Source organism: Acanthochromis polyacanthus, chromosome 1, assembly GCF_021347895.1.
Source record: "Acanthochromis polyacanthus isolate Apoly-LR-REF ecotype Palm Island chromosome 1, KAUST_Apoly_ChrSc, whole genome shotgun sequence".
In the NCBI taxonomy this organism is placed as follows: Eukaryota; Metazoa; Chordata; class Actinopteri; family Pomacentridae; genus Acanthochromis; species Acanthochromis polyacanthus.
This window is the reverse complement of record NC_067113.1, coordinates 27814935-27834033: the sequence shown is the minus strand read 5'-3', so window position 1 is coordinate 27834033 and position 19099 is coordinate 27814935. Positions and strand designations below refer to the sequence as shown.

At 40.9% G+C, this 19099-nt stretch overlaps 1 protein-coding gene across 12 annotated transcripts in view; it reads right to left on the bottom strand.

Annotated features, from left to right (window-relative positions):
- Positions 1 to 19099, bottom strand: part of syne1b (spectrin repeat containing, nuclear envelope 1b) — a 95770-nt gene that overhangs the window by 54993 nt on the left and 21678 nt on the right. For 8 of the 12 annotated variants that reach the window (XM_051949525.1, XM_051949522.1, XM_051949550.1 and 5 more), the window contains 34 exons: positions 18667 to 18699; positions 18287 to 18394; positions 18071 to 18208; positions 17447 to 17611; positions 17216 to 17328; positions 16897 to 17065; positions 16718 to 16814; positions 16582 to 16602; positions 16070 to 16272; positions 15812 to 15976; positions 15545 to 15697; positions 15307 to 15450; positions 14788 to 14955; positions 14477 to 14635; positions 14235 to 14399; positions 13595 to 13729; positions 13127 to 13285; positions 12682 to 12890; positions 12094 to 12202; positions 11736 to 11900; positions 10662 to 10829; positions 10397 to 10573; positions 8270 to 8410; positions 8021 to 8181; positions 7612 to 7762; positions 4219 to 4446; positions 4034 to 4132; positions 3665 to 3852; positions 3351 to 3474; positions 3081 to 3247; positions 1531 to 1684; positions 794 to 1419; positions 479 to 658; positions 209 to 359 (listed from right to left, as the gene is read on the bottom strand). In XM_051949525.1, the coding sequence (XP_051805485.1) occupies positions 209 to 359; positions 479 to 658; positions 794 to 1419; positions 1531 to 1684; positions 3081 to 3247; positions 3351 to 3474; positions 3665 to 3852; positions 4034 to 4132; positions 4219 to 4446; positions 7612 to 7762; positions 8021 to 8181; positions 8270 to 8410; positions 10397 to 10573; positions 10662 to 10829; positions 11736 to 11900; positions 12094 to 12202; positions 12682 to 12890; positions 13127 to 13285; positions 13595 to 13729; positions 14235 to 14399; positions 14477 to 14635; positions 14788 to 14955; positions 15307 to 15450; positions 15545 to 15697; positions 15812 to 15976; positions 16070 to 16272; positions 16582 to 16602; positions 16718 to 16814; positions 16897 to 17065; positions 17216 to 17328; positions 17447 to 17611; positions 18071 to 18208; positions 18287 to 18394; positions 18667 to 18699 (5493 nt within the window). The remainder of the gene's footprint in view (positions 1 to 208; positions 360 to 478; positions 659 to 793; positions 1420 to 1530; positions 1685 to 3080; positions 3248 to 3350; positions 3475 to 3664; positions 3853 to 4033; positions 4133 to 4218; positions 4447 to 7611; positions 7763 to 8020; positions 8182 to 8269; positions 8411 to 10396; positions 10574 to 10661; positions 10830 to 11735; positions 11901 to 12093; positions 12203 to 12681; positions 12891 to 13126; positions 13286 to 13594; positions 13730 to 14234; positions 14400 to 14476; positions 14636 to 14787; positions 14956 to 15306; positions 15451 to 15544; positions 15698 to 15811; positions 15977 to 16069; positions 16273 to 16581; positions 16603 to 16717; positions 16815 to 16896; positions 17066 to 17215; positions 17329 to 17446; positions 17612 to 18070; positions 18209 to 18286; positions 18395 to 18666; positions 18700 to 19099) is intronic. The other 4 variants (XM_022204252.2, XM_051949560.1, XM_051949546.1 and 1 more) reach the window with 3 other exon arrangements.

The following is a 19099-nucleotide window of genomic DNA, read 5'->3' as shown; positions in this document are numbered from 1 at the left end:
TACAACAAAAGTACATTAATGACTGATCAGTAAGGAAAAAACGGAAAAAATGTAAAAAAAAAAAATTCAAATAAAATAAAATTTTTTAAAAAGTATTGTAGAATCATTGGTGACATTGGTATCATGAACAACTTAATTCCAAGAAATGAAATGAAGTATAACCCCAAAAAGCAAAACTCTGAGGATGAAATATTCAGGCGGTTCTAACCTTGGTTAGTGATCTCTTGGTTTCCTCGTGGTCCTTTAGAACAGCGTTTATCTCAACCAGAGGTTCAGCACTCTCAATAATGCAGCTGATGGAGGCTTTCAGGATTTGGTATTCTCTCATAAGCTCAGCAAGGATATTGCACTGGTCTTGTCTAGCATCAGAAGTGAGAAGTTTATTAGATACAGGCTATGCCAGCTTATACACAGATGAAGTACAAAATACAACAAATTGCCAAACGCAGAAATGCATTTAGCAAAAACAAATAAGCACCTCTCTGTGATGAGTTTCTTGGTGTCCTCCCATGTCGTCTCCAGCAGGCTGATTTCTCTCAGAACCTCCCCAGCCAGCTCTGCATCTCTCTGAGCCAGCTGGTTGCCTTTATCCCTCAACCACTGCTCCTCATGCTGATGTGACTGGAGTTCATCCTCCAGCTGATTAAAGAACCGGAGTCTGACAAGCAGAGAGATAACATGTTGTTGCTTGTGTTCTCATGCCTACCCATGGTACTAGCACATAAAGGTAACAGCCCACTAACTCCACCACTGACCTCCCTGACCTAAATCAGATATTGCTGTAATACTTTACCGCTGCTGCAGAGCATGCAGGCTGGGCTCTTTGAAGCTCTGGTGGTCGGCTTTCTCTTCAATGTCTTCCACCGCTTTGAGCAGCTGTTCTTTCCGCTGTCTAAATGACGTCCACAGAGCCCCCAGGGCTTCTGCTTCACTCTGTTTAGTACCAAGCAAGTTCCTCACAGCATCCAGCTCAGCACTGAGTGAATCAGCCAGCATGCGGCACGTCTTACGAGAACCCTCATCAGCACCGATGTGGAGATGGCTTTTGCAGAGACTGCTGTCCAGAGTGATGGCAAGAGTCTCCAGCTGAGTAATGTCTGGAACAATAGTGGCCAGTTCTTGCTGCAGCTCCTCAACTCTTCCACGATCCCAGCTCCCGGCACTCTCCACTGTCTGTCTGAGGCCCCGTAACACTCCTGCTGCTACACTGTGGGACTGTAAAAAAGTCTCAAGTTTCTCCAGACACTCTAACTGCAGCTCAGCTAACTGCTGGGCCTCCAGGTAAGGCTGCAGGCAGCTGTCTGCTCTGCTGCGGAGGAGCTGAACATCACTAGGCTCACAGAACTGACAGAGCTTCTCGGTCTGCTGCTCCAAGCTCTGTCTCACAGCGGACTGTTTCTGAAGGGCCGCCTGGGTCTCCTGTCAAAGGCAAGTGATAGAAGATCAGCTCTTGCTCTGCAGCAAAGCACTATTTACTGGACATGAAGTGACCTTCACATGCGCTGATTTTCTTTTCGGTGCTGTTCTTACCTTTATCTGTGTGGCGGCAGACTGCAGGTTGCTAATGTTGATCTGAGAAGCTGAGTGCAGATTTGACAGCATGGTTTCACTCCACTGGGAGAATTTGAGCAGCGCCTGATCAAACTGCTCCACCAGTGATAGGTGGCTCTGAAGCTCTTTGAATCTGGGGAAGAAAGTGGATCCACAGTGAGTCTGCAATTCAGCCTCCTTTAAATAACATTTGCTCTGTACACTTTCTGTATGTTATTGAATTGAATTTACCAAAAAATTCCCCACTATTACACTATGTCCATATGTAAGCATTTGCAGGTTCATGAGCATGACAAATACTGGAAGTATTGTAATCCTAGCAGCTGATAACTGACAACAGATCATTTAAACAATTGGGATACAAAACATACAGTATACCACAAAAAACAACCAATAGCTGTATTTTATTAGTATCCAGGTGTTTAAAGTTTTGGAAAGAATTTTCATCCTACCAGACACATAAAATTGTCAACCCCTCTCCCTTTCTCTCTATCCATTCCTATGCTGCCACTGCATGTCACTAATTTTGTGTTTTCTCTTTCCTGTGGTTCAAGTTTTGTCCTCTCTGCAGGTATTTCTGACTGTGGAGCTAAATGTTTTCATTCTGCTCTTTTATCTCTCTTTTCTATATGCTATTCTGTTCTCTCTCCCCTTTACCCTCACCCCAAATGGTCACGGCAGAATGCTGCCCTCCCAGAGCCTGGTTCTGCTGGAGGTCTCTTCCTGGTAAAGGGAAGCTATTGGTTCTCCCATTGTTGCCAAGGCGCTTGTTTAAGGAAATCTAAAGGAAATTTTGGTTGGTATTTGTTGGGTTTCTCTGTGTAGTTTTGCAATTTCTTCACCTTAACCCTTTAAGCTGCAGTCAATTCCAGCCATTTTCAGTACAAAAAATCGCTAATATTCTATTTGTAAATAAAAAATATGACGAGAAGTACAGGGAATATTGGACGCGCATCGCGAGGTGCATTTCCTTGAAAACGACCGATCCGTGGATTTTATACCGACTTCAGGACATATTTTGGACAAAACAGTTTACTGGCTTGTGTTGTCTGGATGTAAAAGGTTGGATTATGGCCGTTTTTTGTGGAATATTTTCATCTGTGTGTAATAATGAACCTGGAAATGTGAGTCGCGCTGTGTGCGTTGAAGCCGTGTATAGAGAAAGCATGGATGGATATTCGTTTTTTGTCGGACAAATGTGTTTTTCTCACCCGCTGTGGTAATCACATCTGAAAGTGGTTTATACCGGAGGATTCATGAGAATCTAAGCTTTCCATTGGCGTATAGTGTTTGTATAATCGCGTTTGCAGCCTTCGGACATTCTTGAAATTCCTATGCAAATTAGTAAGTGTACTGCCGGCGGGACACTGAAGCGCACTGAAGCGCAAAGGGTTAATGAAGTCCTTTTAGATGGCATATGTTGTGTATTGGTGCTGTATAAATACTGACAGGTGTAATCCATGACAAGCTACTATCTGGACCAATTACTATGAGAAAACATCATTTTCAGTTAGAGTGCTTTACTATACCTTTGGGGGAGGACTTCATTTTGGACATGCAATCTCCTCTTCAGGGTCTCCAGCTCATCTTTCAGCTGACTGACTCGCTCATCAGGTGCAGTAGGATATAATGAAGGCCCCAGAGATGCCAGTTCAACATGAGCCCTCTCAAGGGACTGGATCTCAGAGTGCAGGGCCTGAAAGCAAAACCGTGTACTTCTTCGTGTATGCATTCATAATAATATATTATTAATTTACGGTTTATTTTAGTGTTAGGATATTCATATGCATAAACTGTACCTGCAGATCCTGCATCTCACTGCGCAGCTTGGCTTTATCGGCTGACAGACACCGACTTTCTGGTTTGGACGCAGATTCACTTCTCTCCAAGCAGGAAAGAAAGTTTGAGCGTTGCTTCTCGTACCTGAAGCATATTACAAAAACTGGTGTCTCAAACTGCAAGATTTATTTTTCAGGTTACACTGCTGGCTAGAGAAAACACTTTGTATTGTCTCTATCTGACCAAGTAAAGTTAACTACCAGCATTTCTTCAACTGATATGGCATCAAAATCCTACATTATGTTAGGTTCACTCTCTGTTCCGTAACTCATACTTTTGCCAAAGAGACAGCAGGTTCTCCAGAGTGCTCTGTTTGTCCTTTGCCTCCTGTACGTTTTCCTCATAGCTGGTGTTCAGTACCGTCACCGTCCTCTCTGCTTGCTCTTTGTCACTGAGTCGTCGGGCTCCAGCTGACAGCGACAGCAAGGTTCCCTTCAGCCTCTCCAGACACTGACAGACATCCTGGGGAACAACAGAACATGACAGTGACACACAAAGCATTTCCAGTGACTGAATCACTGCCACAGAGAGGAATACAATACTTTGCAGCTCACTAATAAAATGAGCAGTGATAAAATATTTTTTTTTACTAAGGTACTTTGTACACTCTATTACTAAAGAAGCAGTAAAAAGTAGGGAATACCATGTGGTTTTGAAGAGCTTTGTAGGTCTCTGAAGAGGAGGTGCAGGATTTGAGTGGATGCTCCAGTTTTGTATGTAGCTCACTAAGTGATGTTTGTACCTGGGAGACAGTTAAGATATAAACAAACTGTATAGCCAGATCTTCAGTAAATACAGTATTGTGACAGTATCAGTGAGCGTATTTACCTCCTCCAGGTTCATTTTGAACTTCTGCTGGTGAGAAGAACTTTCCTCCAGCTGTCCATCAAGCTGCTGCACGCTCTCCTTCAGCTCCTCCCAGTACCTGCCGATTTGGGTCAGACGGGCCTTGATGCGAGCCGCCTCCCCTGATGATACAAACTGGGCCAGCGCCTGGGAGTCTGTCTCCAGCTGGGAAAGAACCTGAGCTCGGTCTTGAAGCTCCTTCCCAACAGCCTGGAATTGCAAAACAATAAAAAGCAAAACAGAGATGTTCACTTTGAGTCTTTTACAACTGTTTAGCAGAAGTGAAGCACAGCAGGATTTTTCTGATGTTGTGGGATTTTGATATTGAACTAATGCCAAAACTGGAAAATAGGATGTTTAAATCAAACTTGACCACAAACAAATGATAAACCCGGAAAACAAGATGTGTAAACTGAATTCATGTATACACTGAACAATCCTGTGCAAACTGCAACCCAATGAAAACCTATGCAATACAGCAAAGCCTGAAGCACATACTCTCTCACTCTCTCTGCACTCGTGTGTGAGTTAAAACCAAGGTCATGATGGCTTAAGCAAGCATGAAGGCAGGAAAAGATTCAGCGATGAGGAGGAATAGCTGCGGAAGGAGAAAAGGGAAAAAAAGGGGTGTGGGTTTTTTAAGAAAGGGAGGTGGTTAAACACTTGCCACACATACCCCAGATACAAATGCATTCAAGCACAATGATGACAGAGATGTCCTGATTGTTTTTTAAGAAAGATGGGTTGTGGTTTTCCATGAGAAGGGGGAGAGTTTAGCAGAAGTTTGTGGAAGTATATAACAGGATGTAATGCAAGCTCATGTTTGTTCTTAGAGCCTCTGTATTGAATAAACATTATTCATTATAGACTCTGAAAACTTTTGAAGACTGCTATTTTGAGAACCTTTTTCTGAAGACTTCAATAGTGATTTTGACTAAACTTTTGACAAAGCTGCCTGATCATCACGGGCCTCTGGCAGGCAGACTGAGTCATGACACTGAGCACTGCAAAGACATGTTCAGTGTGGTAAAATTAATGAACTACTCCACCGATTTGACACTTCTTTGTGTCAAATCAGTATCAGACTCACAGTGGATAGTGCACAAAATGAGCGTAACATAGCCTATATTTACATATTTATTGTGGCCAATAACCAATATTGTTATATGTTAATAATCTTACAAATACAAAAATGCAAAAACAAAAATGTATATGATTTCAGCTGATTTTTCCCTATTAAAATACAAACTTAAAATACAACTAGCGCTGAATAGTTACTAGATTTATAATCAAAATCACAAGTTGAAACAGTGCAATTAGCAAAAAAAAGGCTACAATATGGGGTAAAGGCGATGCAGCTTGTCTGATCCTGGGTTTAAAATGATATGCCAAAAAATTTATAAACACATTGTGACAGTCACAGTTTTTATGTTATCTCTTATAGTTCCATCACATGCTTTAAATTTGTTACATTATGAATACTGAACTGAAGCTTGACTTCAAAGAGAACATCTTTTTGTAAACTTCTTTGTAAAAACAGTAATTTTTCAGTAAGTATAATAATTACTAACCATTCTTTTTGCTTCCTGACAAGCATTTGTAAACTCCAAAAATCATTAGAATAACATTGCTTTCTTTTGGACTTCATTAAAACTTGGATGTTACCGTTTAGAAAGGCCCAGTGGTATCATTTAAACTGTCTTTGGTTCTTCTTTCTCTGTCGCTGGCATTAAGTGACTCAGCTGGACATGTTGCTAGACAAGTGAAGGGTCTGGTTTCAGATTTGAAGTTTACAATAATTCACTCACGCTTGAGACAGATACCGTAACAGAGATCACTTTCATGCATTATTCATATTACTGCGTAAAAGACAACTTAGATTGCAGTTCAATAGGGTAAGAATGCACATTGCTTCAATTGACCAACAAACAAAAGATCATTTTTCAGTTGAAACTCACAAGAAAAGAGTCTGATGTAAAAAAAAGAAGTTAATTCAAGCTTAAGGATGTAGATAAGTCTTGTGAAACAGCTTAGTGACCAATCAGGAAACTACAGTGAGATTTCAGTGTCTTATGCTGGTAGCAGCTGATGTCGCCTCTTAATCAGAAATGATCATCAGCCATCAGTTAAACCGTCAGCGGTGTACACAGGGACAGACAGAAAAACAGCTGTAATTTTAACCAGACTGAGATTGGGTCATTGCGGGCTTGGGTGGGATCTGGTTAAAATGGGCAAACACCCAGATGGGTTGTGTCAACACTGCAAACAACCTCAAACTGTTAAACACGTCCTTATAGATTGCCCACTGTATGAAGACAAGAGAGAGCAGATGTTTCGTACTATCACGCCAGTATGTGGAAGTAATATCAACTTAAAAACTGTTCTAAGCCCGTCCAAGGGACAGGATTTTGCCGTAAGGGCGATTTTGAACTTTCTGGCAGCCACTAATCTGCTAAGGATTTAATAGCAGCTGCGATTTCAGACTTCACCAAGAAAGGCAGCAATGTGCCGTGAGGCTCCTAGTCTGCCGGAATTCAGAAGAAGAAGAAGAAGAAAAAGAAATGATCATCAGCAGCTACCAACACCGATTCAAATGGAGTCACTTGACATAATTTATCAGATTTTGCTCAACACCTGTAAACGCACTTAATGTGAAAAATTGGTAAAGTTTCCCTTTAAACTTAGCATTTAACAGCTGACATCTGAATCAAAAATATATACTCTGAGTTTTAATTTCACATAATAGAGCAAATCATCCTAATCAAGGCTTTCCTTGGCTCAGAATGGGTTTTTGGGGGCTACTTACACATGACAAACAGGTTGAACAACAGAAATCTAAACATATTTTTGTCCATTTGATAAACTAAAATATCTAGGATGCTTGAGTAAATTTAACATTAGTAAGCCAAAGAAAAAAAATACTACATTCAGTCTCATTTGATGCCATTTTTTGGTGCTAACTGAAACCTGATAGAAGGTGCACGAAAAGCCCTGATTACAACCATCAAAAACACCTGAACTGAATGTTTAATAGTAAAAAGTTACTCTTTATACTAAAGACAAACTTGTGTCTAATTGTGACAGCATGAGCATATCAGCAGCACTGAAACTACAAAGTCAAACACAAACCACAGACCTCATAAATAGTTCCTCCTCTACATTTGTGTTTAAGACAGAGGGCTGATGTGGGTGTCAAAAACAGAGACAGACTGTCAGTGGACACAGCAAAGCTGCAACACCGGTGCCAATGTCTCCTTAAGAAGGCCCTATTGATTTACACTGTAGTGTTCTGGTTTTGTGGTTTAAGCTTGCTGGCTAAGATTACTGTAGGTACACAGTGTGAGAGGGTTGTAACTTCAGGAGACAGCACTGTACCTTGACTGTGCTGATCTGTTCTGCGAGAGGCAAAGTAGAAGACTTCATTACATCCAGCTGCTTTTCCTTGTCAGATATCCACAAGGAAAAGGCTTCAAATCCAGCTCCAAACCGATCCCACTGATCTTTCATGTCTTCCAGAGTCTTCACACTTAAGAACGAGAGAAAAAAATCATAAATACCTGAGCAATAGTTGCCAATAAATTGTGGTAGAGAGAATATATGGGTCTGTCAGAGTGAGTCGGGTCATTCATCAGACAAAAATACTCTCAATTGACATTCAAATATGTCTTCATTACAATGTCAGTTTTCCTTTTTGCTCAATTCATCTGGTATAGCAATGCGGAAAAGCCACAGAGTATTTGGAAACACTATCTGACAGTAAATTGTATCTAATCCATCATCTTACTCTTTTTTCAGTCCGGCCTCCACTTTGTCCACTTGCTCGCAGAGGGAACGAGCTTGTTGTGAAAGCAGAGTCTTGTTCTTCGGACCGAGCTGGATTTCCGTCGCTCTCTTCAGCAGCGTGTTCATGTGCAAGGCCTCGGCTTCACACTGCTTCAACAACACCTGGTTACAAAATGGTGAAACTTTGCATTATTTTCTACAGTATGAAGAACAACCACAGGATATTCACATAGTAGTAAGATGTACTGACTCTGGCCTGGTCGAGTTCAACCGCCAGGCTCTCTGGACTGCTGAAGTTCAGGTCTCTCTCCATTGACGAGCGAGCTTTGTTGACAAACTCATGAGCTGCTTCCTGTTGGCTGTCAAACTCCTGCCAGGCTGCCAGAGTGACCTGATGATCCAAAGATCCAAAATTATTGACATCAAACCAATCAACTACATTTCTATTGCCATTTATGTATGTTTTAAATGTATTTATTTATTTATTATTTTTAAATGTATTTAAACCAAAGAAATTTGTCACACATCTGTGCCTAATAAAGTAACTGGCATATCTGAAAGTTGTTTTTTGTGTGTTTTTTTTCCTGCTGATCAAAGTCTAGCACCAAAATACTGCACTAATTAATGTATCTTTGCAAGCTTAGCAGTGCACAGGGGTCTGTTTGAAACTTCTAAAATGTATACCAACAAAAACTGGAAGAGACACTACTAATATGTTTCATTATCAAGCAAACCACTCTCTTTATTTCTGATATTAAACCTTGCAGCTATCACTAGCACTCGAATGTAGTATAAATGCTACAGCAGGAAAATAATTCAAGGCGTGTTGAACAATTAATCAAAATATTATCAAGCTTGCAATATGATAAATGTCAAATGCAAATCACAGGAGTAAAAATGTGTCACAACGTACGATTATAAATGAAGGATTGTGGTGCTACAGAGATGCCTACAAATCATATTTTCCAGTCAAGAGGGAACCTGCTTGTTTGGTACATCATCAGTTTTGTGTTTGCTTCAGCAGAAAAAACAAAAATTAGCATCCTCGCTAAGCAATATCCGTCAAAATAACCACAGTATGGTGTTATTTACATGTCAGTCAGCCGTAATCCAGTAGCAGAAATCCCAGATCAAGATCACCACCAAAGAACAACCTGACACATAACTGTGTTTGCTGAACCAGCTCACATAACACCATTATGTATGCAGATGCCACTGTCATTTTACGGCCTTATCAGCGGGGCGATGAGCATATTTTCAGAGCTCACACAGATAATACTCTGCCAGCACCTCACTCTGCTGCACATGAACTGTTCAGCTATTGACACAGTCAGAAACGCTCAATTCACTGCTGCACATCCTACTGAGGATCTTTTACATGGACCTGTAGCACAAAAAGGTCCAACAAAGTTTCCATTTCAAAATTATTACCCCCGTGTTGTTAACATCCTACAACAGCATCATTAAGGGTAAGAAGACTGACTCACAGCGTTGCTATCTTCTTAAAGCACTGTAATGCCTCGGAAAGCAATTCCCTGCAGCGGAAAATATCAAGCAGACCTTTCTACCCTCTAGTCTGAACATTTTCCATGAATGCTGCATCTGCAAAACCTGCTGCGTTAACAGGAATCCCTCTAGTACTTTCCAACTACACACATTTTCCATCAACAGCTGATCATTTCATTTAAGTATTACACTTTATGTATATATTTATAGGGGGGAAACACATGTATTTAGTGATATGACGCCACTGTGCAAGAATTAGGCAGAAGGGCTTATTTTCATTTACAGTCTAGATGTACAGGTTGATGCTAAAAATGCAAAGAGAAGCAAAAAGTCGACAAAACAGTGCGAAAACACTGCACAGCAGATGCACACGATCTCAGAAGGCAACAAAACTACTGAGAGCGCATTATAGTAGAGATTAAATAAACAGTGTTTCAGCGACTGACAGATCTAATTCTGACATTTTATTCAATTAAGAGGGAAGGGGTTGAGGAAATTGAGGAAGGAGACAATTGATAGCGCCATAACTCAATAATAAACTGATCATGAGATGAAATGTGTCAAGATTAAGCTAGCATCCAGACAATGACTCATCATATTCTCATTTTCCAGTAATAAATCAGTGCAGCATGTCACAAGATACATAACATTCAAATTTTTTAGGAAAAATAAAGAAGTACAGCTAAAGAAATGTGAGGTGGAGGTGTCTGCTTCAACACTATTTAGCAAAGAATGCAGCAAAATTATCCTAACTTTGTAGCTGTAAGTTAGTATTCAGAGCAACTGTGCAGATTTTATCTACGGTGAAATATGATTGATTACACGTGTATTGAAGCTTTCCGGAATCACTTTTTGATTAAGTATTTCTCACCTCGAGGCTTTGCTCCTGTGAATCCATATTCTGCTCCATTTTGCTGAGTGTGTTCTCTAAGCTCTGCAGGTCCTGCTGCAGAGTCTCGCCCAGTCCCTCCTCGGCCTGGAGCTGCTGGCCTCTGGTGATCAGCTGCTGGACGTCTTTCCTCTTCAGCTTCAGCCGCTTTAACAGTTGCTATGGGCAGGGAGACACAGTCAAATTGAAATCGTAATTAATTCATCTAGTTTGATTAGTAATGAGCAAACTCTAAGTCCTATAGTACCTGGTGAACAAGCAGCAGTTGTTGGGCTTCTCTAGCAGTTGAACAGTCCAGTATTTTGGTAACTTCAGCCTGAGCTTCTTTCTGGCCCTGAACGAGGTCGTCCAAAGTAGTTTGTACCTCTTCCCTGAACTGTACACAATCACCCACAGCCAGCACCATCTTCTCAGCCTGTTAGAGGATATGACAGAGGAAAATACAAGACTTTTACAAATTTACTACCACATATGAAATGATGTGAAATTACATAAATGTGACAAACCGTAGTCAGAATTGATGATGAAAGCCTATAGGCCTGCATGTATAAAATATGAATGTATAAGAACTCTGATATGGACGGTGACCATTCTTAGCATTAGCTTTTCTTTAGTGGAACATGTCTGTGGAGCATTTGTAACTATGGTTTTATGTATTCAGTGAAGAAATCCACAGATTTGTTTCTAAACATATCGTACAGTGCTAATAAAAACATGTGACTGGACTGTGAACCCTGTACTACCTAACTGTGGAGTTCTGTGTTCAGGATTTTTTCAGCGGGCCACAAAACAGAGTTTGATGGTGGCACTGGAGCCATACTTTGAATGACCCCTTCCCATAACACTAAAACATTATATTATAACACAAGAGCCACGTTGATGGAGAGCCACTTTACACTGGGCAGTTTTATAAACTTTCATCGCTAGGATTCATAGATAGTCCATTGTTACTGATGAACGGGGCCAAACCAACCATCTCCTATTGCTTTTTTTTTTTTTTTACAGAATTTAAAACCTAATTTTGTAGAATCATTCAAATTTGTCTGGATAGTTAATAACAGTTTAAACTTAAAACACCTTTTTTCAACTACTTTACATGGACTCCAAGAGGTGTCTTTAGTAAAAGTGGGATAATGACAGCTGTAGTAATGCTCTAATAATATGCACTCATGTTTTAAACATATTATTATGACATATTTGCTCCTGCATGTGGTTTTTAGGTAGATTAAAGTATTTCAGCAGCACACTATAGAGTCCCAGAGGGAGCATAGTGTCAAAGTTTGTCTGGCACCTTAATAAAACATGTGAGAACTTCACCCACCTCTATGAGAGAAGCAAGAAGACCCTTAAAATCAGTAGAGAGCTTGCTCAGTGCACTTCCTTGCCTCTGGGCATCGCTGTCAGCACAGATTTCAATCAGTACGGCCATACGGGCTTTCAGCCAGCCGAGATTCCCTTCCTGTAGCTCTGCGTCATTTCTCAGCTCCTGCACACAGCAACAAAGTGTGATACAAGACATGTGGACAAAAGACTCATCTGACGCCAAGCACTTTTACAGTTCCATCCCCTCATAAGTGACATTGACAAGTTAGTGGTACAACTCAAGTGACCCACCACAGAAGAAGCGAGGAGAAGAATGTTGGTGGATAGTTTGGAGTTTATAAAAGCGACAAACTCACCATGATGGTCGCCTTCACTTGGCCATATTTTCTGGGGTCGTTGGCTCTGTTTCTCAGCAGCCTCAGTTGGCTTTCTTTAGAAATCAGCCAGCAGGAGAGTTCAGCATACCTGTATGACGATATAAAGAAAAACTTTATGCAAACTCAAAAAGATGTCGGGAATACTTATAGCTATTTTCTCGAAAATATATGTAAATAGCAGGGCTAATTAGATTGAGCTATGATAAACAAACTATATTCCCTGCTTCTTGGCGAGCAGTGTGTGAATAAGAATGTACAAAGGATCAAAACTTTCCAATAATGATTTGCCATCTATCAAAAACATCAGCACTGAAAACTACAATTGCTGTTCTATATTTCACTTGACTGAAGGAATTTTAACATGATTACTTTGGCTATGCAAACAATGTATGACACAGCCTGGGAATGCACAGCACAATGTTCTATTGTTGCTACAATGGACAATTCTACACCACAACGCCCTTCTTTTCTTGGATTTATGTGAGGTATAACCACTCTTAACACCTTCACAAAAAGTTACTAAACTTCAAAAAAGGACTTCACCAAAATAAGTATAAGATTGTGGACCTTGCATTGTAGTCTTTCCATTTTTCTGGGTGCTGCATTAGCTTCTGATGGGTGTTCTCGATTTCCTCCCGGACCTCAGCGAAGTCCTTTCTCGCTGTTTCCAAGGTTTGGTGAGCTGGGTCGCCCTCGGGGAGTTTTTGGCAAAGTTCCTCCATCAGCTGCAGCCTTTTCTCACATATGGACTGGGGGCCTTTTTCCCTGAAGAAGGCCTGAAAGCCATTTTTACACAGTGGAAGATTTATGTGAATCCAAGGCAACAAAATGTTGTCGATCGAGGATAGTATTTGGTTGACAGCGGAAAAGCCTCAGTTCTTTGGGATGGATCGATATCATGAAAGTCTTCTCACACTGCTTACTGTACGAGGCAGTGAATTGCCACTGAATTATTTCACAGTCTGTTAATCAATACATGTAACTCAGCCAGCTACACTGTGCTTATTATTACCCTGTGCTCCTTGATGAGCCTCTCGCTGCCCATGCTGGCCAGGTGGCGGTTCTCCCTGGTCACCTCTGCCTGGCACTCCTGCAGGGACAGCATCAGCTTGCTCTTCTCGACCTCCACTTTCAGGTGCAGGAGGTGAAAGGGGGAGTTTGTCTGAATGTCCTGGTACAGAAGAAGGGCAACAGCTATGAAATTAGATTCAGGACAGTGCAGTTTTTAACAAGTAACATTTTGGACAGCTATACAAAATTATACAAATTTAGCTTCATATGTGTCAGTAAAAATGTAAGTGTTTTTTTGTTTGTATTATGACAACATTAAATTGTTAAATACGTACAAATGGATCATTAGCAATCATCATTGTAAGTTTTAAGGATATTGTTCTGTAGTTGTTATACACAGGGCTGTGGGAGAATTGAAAAATGACTACAATGATTTTTCATAATAATACATTAGATTTATGGCACCAACCTTCCAGTGTTTGTGCAGCTTCCTGACTGTTTCCTGCAGTGACTGCTGCTCCTGCTCTGGCAGAATATCTGTCAGCTCATCACAAGCCTTGAGGAATGTGTTCAAGACCCGTTGGTCGAGCTGTCCAAAGAATTCCTGCAAAAAAACATCATCAGGATAGGTTGTGTCTCATTAACATACATCCTGCTGTAATTATTCTCTAGATCCTGCATCAAAGCAAGAACTGATGCAGAGTATGTGAATTTGGTTGTCTTTGTATCTACTTGTCATCATGATTAAACTACCAAGAAAAATGGCATGACATTTGGTGGTAAGCTGGAGCATCAGCACAGTAAAAATCTTTAAATGTTGTTGCACCATTTTTTATAAAATTGCACCAAGCATTGGCCTGAGCAGAGCCTGTGTTCACCAATGCCTGTCAATTAGATTTTTTCTGTTTGTGGATTTGCTCCATGTTGTTCCAGCACTGCTTGTGTAACATTCTACATTGTATGTGCAGCTACAGTTGGCTCTTTCAACCTTGAAGCTAGTATGTTTGCATCCATGTGTTTCGGATGACTCATCAGCAGCCATTCTTATAAAAAAAAGAACACAATTGTAAGAGGTAAAAAACTATCAGAATCTCACACAGGACTCTTACTGTGTGCTTCTTGAGCAGCTCCTCTGGGTTGCCTCTTTCTGTCAGACAGTTTTGCGCCATTTTAAGAACCTTCTCCAGCTCTACCCGTGACTCATCAAACCTCTTCATGAGGCAGCTGTTTGCCTCCACGTGTTTTCGCCACTCTGTGGATTCCTTAATCATGTTCTAAACACAAAAAAAGTCATTTGTAGACATTTTTAAAGGTTAATGTGTTGAACTGCAGAAGGTTGTGAGGTTTTTACCTGTGAGGAGGTCTGCAGGTCTGCTACTCGTTTCTGCAGAAGACTCATGTCCATGTGCTGGAGGGTTTTACTGCTGTTCATTATTTTTTGAATGGTTTGGTGGTTTCTCTCTATTACTGTCAGACATTTCTTACAGCTATGAGTGAAGGTCACCAGCTCCTGAGGTGTCAAACGGCAAGCAGAGTAATAGACATTTATTCATATATTCTCTGAAAATAGTCTTGCAGAAAATGACAAATTGAAATGCTGCAAATTTCTTTATCTATTTTAAAGTCATTCAGATAAATTTTATTGCAAATTACATTACTCACCTGACATTTCTGTTTAAAGTCTACTGGTCCCTCAGAATCAGGGGTGCTGGTGATATGACTAGCCTTCTCCAGAGCTTGGTAGAAGCCTGTGATGTTCTTCTCCATTTCTTCCAGTGGAGGTAAAAGAGACTGAGACTCTCTCAGCAGAGGCAAACATCTCTCCCTTATCTGAATGGAGGACAGCGTGGAAGTGTTAGCGACATCACAAATAAAAAGTAGCTGTGATATGTAGCAAAGACGTTTCATTAGACATAGTTGGAAAAAGTTTTACCCACTGCAAAACATTTTCAGAACAAGAAACTGTAGCTTCACATTTTATTAAAAACAATAATTTGCATCTTATGAGAACTGGCAGGCCTTAATATTAAATTAATTGGCAAGAATTCTAAGCTCTGAGTGTCTTCTACACACATTGGACAACAATATCAGTCTTGAATCTCCACATCAGTTTAACTACAATGAAGTTTTCACATGAGAAGATGAAGAAGAGACACCTAATGCATATTGACATGCACACACCTTACTCAGCTGCTCTTTGATCGAAGCCATCACAGCCATCATCTGTGAAACTTCCTCTTGTGGAGTGTCTTTGGTCAACAGCTGAGCAGTACGGCTGGCTGCCTTACAGGCTGCTTCCATAGCTGGCACTTTGTGCTTGATTTCCTGTTGGTAATTGAAAATATCTTATTATATCATGTAGAACAGAGATTAAGGATTTATGGAATGGAGAATGATGACAAGAGTGCAGGCTGTTTACCTCAACATCTTGAGCAAAGGCTCTGACATTGAGGAAAGATACTTGGACAGGAGCAGTCATCTTCTCATTGGTTGCATCCATGAACATTTTCAAGGTATTAATCCCATCTTGGTAGTCTTGTCTCAGCTTGTCCACCTCATCTGCTCTTGCATACTGTCAATAAAACGAAAGAAGACGGTATGTGATTTTAAAAAAATGTTGTAAATGCCCCAGTATTATCAAACCTGCTCTGGTGGCACATTTATGTTTCAAAAGCATTGCATTTACATGTTTGACTTTGACAAACAGCTCCCTCCATCTCCCATTCAGCAGCAGAAGCTGCTGCTTCAGATCCCGTGAAACCGTGTCATCACATGTCTCAATGAGGAAGTTCCCAGCATCATTCATGTCCATGTGCTGCTGGATCCAGTGAGAAAGGTTTCTGAAGAAATCCTGCAACAAAGAGGAAAAACAGGGAGTTTAACTGCACATCCTATAGCCAATCAGACACATGTTCTTTTCACTAGTATCCCTGAATGTACTTACACGTTTGGCATTCTCTGATTGGTTGAGCATCTGCTCAGCATCCTCCAGCCAGGCCTGCAGAGCTGCCACTGTGCTACTATACTTTTCCCAGTTAGCAATCACCTCCTCCAGCATGCTGCGAACACTCCGCACCTCCAAAGCCAGGTTCTTCCACTGAGCCGTAGTATCACTGAGGAATTTACTCACCCCTTCTGCTTCATCAACTGAAGAGAAAATGTGGAACAGGAGCATTTTAGCTAGAAATCATCACTGTTACTAAGAGCAGCTGATTATGTCTGATGATCATTTGGCCTTGCGGTTGATGGTGCTGTGTGTTAGGTCAGGAAAATCATGCTTTAATAGCATTCCAGTTATGGTTATTCCTTCATGCAGAATGTAGTATGATTGTTCAGTTCTGGGAGTTCAAAGAATGTTAGAAAAGAAAAGTGCAGCCCCAAATTTACAGAGAGGAATGGCTCAGGAGACAGGCAAGGTTAAGGTTTTAAACATTGTCAAACTGTTTTTAGACTTACCTTTGTTACAGGTCTTAGACCCTGTAACATGAAATCAATAGTAAGACTGTTTACTAGGAGCCCAGACAAACACTTACACACATATAATATGTATAAATAACAGACAATTTGGGAATAAAACAGAAAGGAGTCTTACTTGAGCTGTCAGACTTAACATACACTTCTGCAGCGTGTTTGAGGGATGTGAAGATTATCTCATACTGCTCGAAAAATCTGTGGCCTTCAATGAAAGTCTGGAACAGAAAGACAAACATGAGATGGTCTGACAGATGCAGCACCATTTATGCAACTACAACGAAAAAGATTTCAACTTACAAGGTAGCTCTGCAACAGGAGTTCAACTGAATCCCGTCGGCCATATTTAATGATCCAGGACTTGAGCTTTGACTCAGCCAGCATAAGAAACGCCATCAGTCGATACTTCATTTCCCAGAATTCCATTTTGATCAAGTGAGCATGTGATGATGTAGACACAAAGTTGAACCTGCAAATTAAAACAATTGTAATTCGGTTTTTGCTTTGGTTTTAAGGAATGCCGTGCAGGAAAACACTGAAAACATCAAACTGATTTTGTTGTGTGGATAAAATTACTTCACATGACAAAATATCTAAATTATTTTGATAAACATTTTACCGTTCTGCCATATCTTGGAGCTGTTCAGGTGGGACAGGAACTCCATTTACTGATCTGTCCCTGTGTATCTGCTGGAAGGGCTGCCGGTGTGATTCCAAGTTTTTTAATACCTCCTGCAGAATGAAAGAAAATTATATCCACATTAGCTTTGCATTATACTGCACTTGGACTAAACAATGCAAGCAATGTGATAGGTATCCAAATACACCGAATAAAAGCATGCGACCTCACCTTATGCTGCTCCAGTTTTCTGTGAAGAACATTGGCTGTCTCCTCATGAGCGTGTTGGATGGGAATGTCCTCTCTCAGAGCCATCTCTGCTCTGTGAAGCCAGGCTCCGATCACTCCCAGAGGACCAGGCAGGGACTTGTCCAGATGGATGTGCCAGTCCAGCAGCTGCAATTGACACTCATTTAAAAAAAAGGCACTTTACCAAAGCAAGAGGAGGCTATGCTGATCAAAACATTTCCACATGTTCTCAAGCAATCGGGCTACAAAAGAGTTTTATGCCAGTCGAGACAAGCTGGAGATGCCCAGAGAGGAGGACTGCCCAAAGAACAAAACCGCCTCTGTTCCCATCTCCTCCCCTCTGAACAAACTGATTCAATCACTTACACCCCAATGAACTTTCACTGGCACAGAGTAAACAGAAGAAGCGCGACATGTGTTTCTACCAGCTTCCAGAGCGATGATGCAATTTATTTAGTGATGACAAATTAAAAAAGACAATGATCTATTATTAATCCTCATGTTTTGTTTAATCTACGTATGATTAATCATCATAATTAATTCTGTTTTTCTTTGTGGCTTAGATATGAATTATTCATGTTGTACAGAAGCATGCAGTACAATTACCCTGGCAGACACACGGTCCCAGGCCTGTTTGACCAGAGCTTGATCCACAGAGAGCTTGCCTTCCTTGTGAACTGGCTGCAGCAGTGGATCTGTTTGCTTTTTCTTCATTTCATACTGTACACGGAAGCTCTTAAATGCCTGCAAAACATCAGGAGACGCGTGTGTTGAAAAGCATCTTTTGTGGCTGTAGGAATGCATTTCCGTTCTTAAACTCACCTGATATTTGTCGGTGAGGTTTCCCTCGGCCCCTTGGGCCCGCAGCACATCTCTTTCCAGTTGATCTAAAAACACCTTCAGCTCTCTCAGCATCTTCCGCTCCTCTCTCTGTTGCATTTAATAGACATGCGGCTTAGATTGGGAACAAACTTAATCCTGTTTTCTAATCAGCATGCCATTGGAAGCATCACACCAAAATGACATTCCAGAAACACACAGTTAAAGATTAGACAGAAGACTTAATCTGCTAGGATATAAGTCTGCATTTTAGAACTAATTAATCTTAGAAGCTGAGGTGGAAGTAAAGGGATATGAAGGGGGTACGGACACTAATTCTATCTTCTTCAAACTTTTGATTTAGTATGTTTGGTTGAACATACCTCAAGCATTTGCTCTATATCTTGGGGACCAAACTATCCAGGAAAGCAGCAAGGCACACAGAGATGCAAACACGTCATAAAGTCATTAGATTAGCAAGGGGAAAAAAGAAGAAGCAAAGTGGGTGGGAAATAAGTTGAGGGCGAGATGGGCATACACTCCAAACAGAAAGCATGCAGCACTACGACCTGAACTCTCACCTGAAGTACCGGCAGTGACAGTGCAAAAGTTGGAATTGAGCCAAGAAGCAGCTTAATGTGCACAAAAAATGAGTAGATGGAGAAATCAAATGAGTCGGTGATGATGGAAAACAAAACGGTGATGATTATATGACTGCCGTGATCATGCCATGATTGATTTCACTAATTTAAGCTTTACGTGATAAAATGACAAGAGTGAAGAATTGCAGGCACGGGCCTGCAATTGTTGACATCA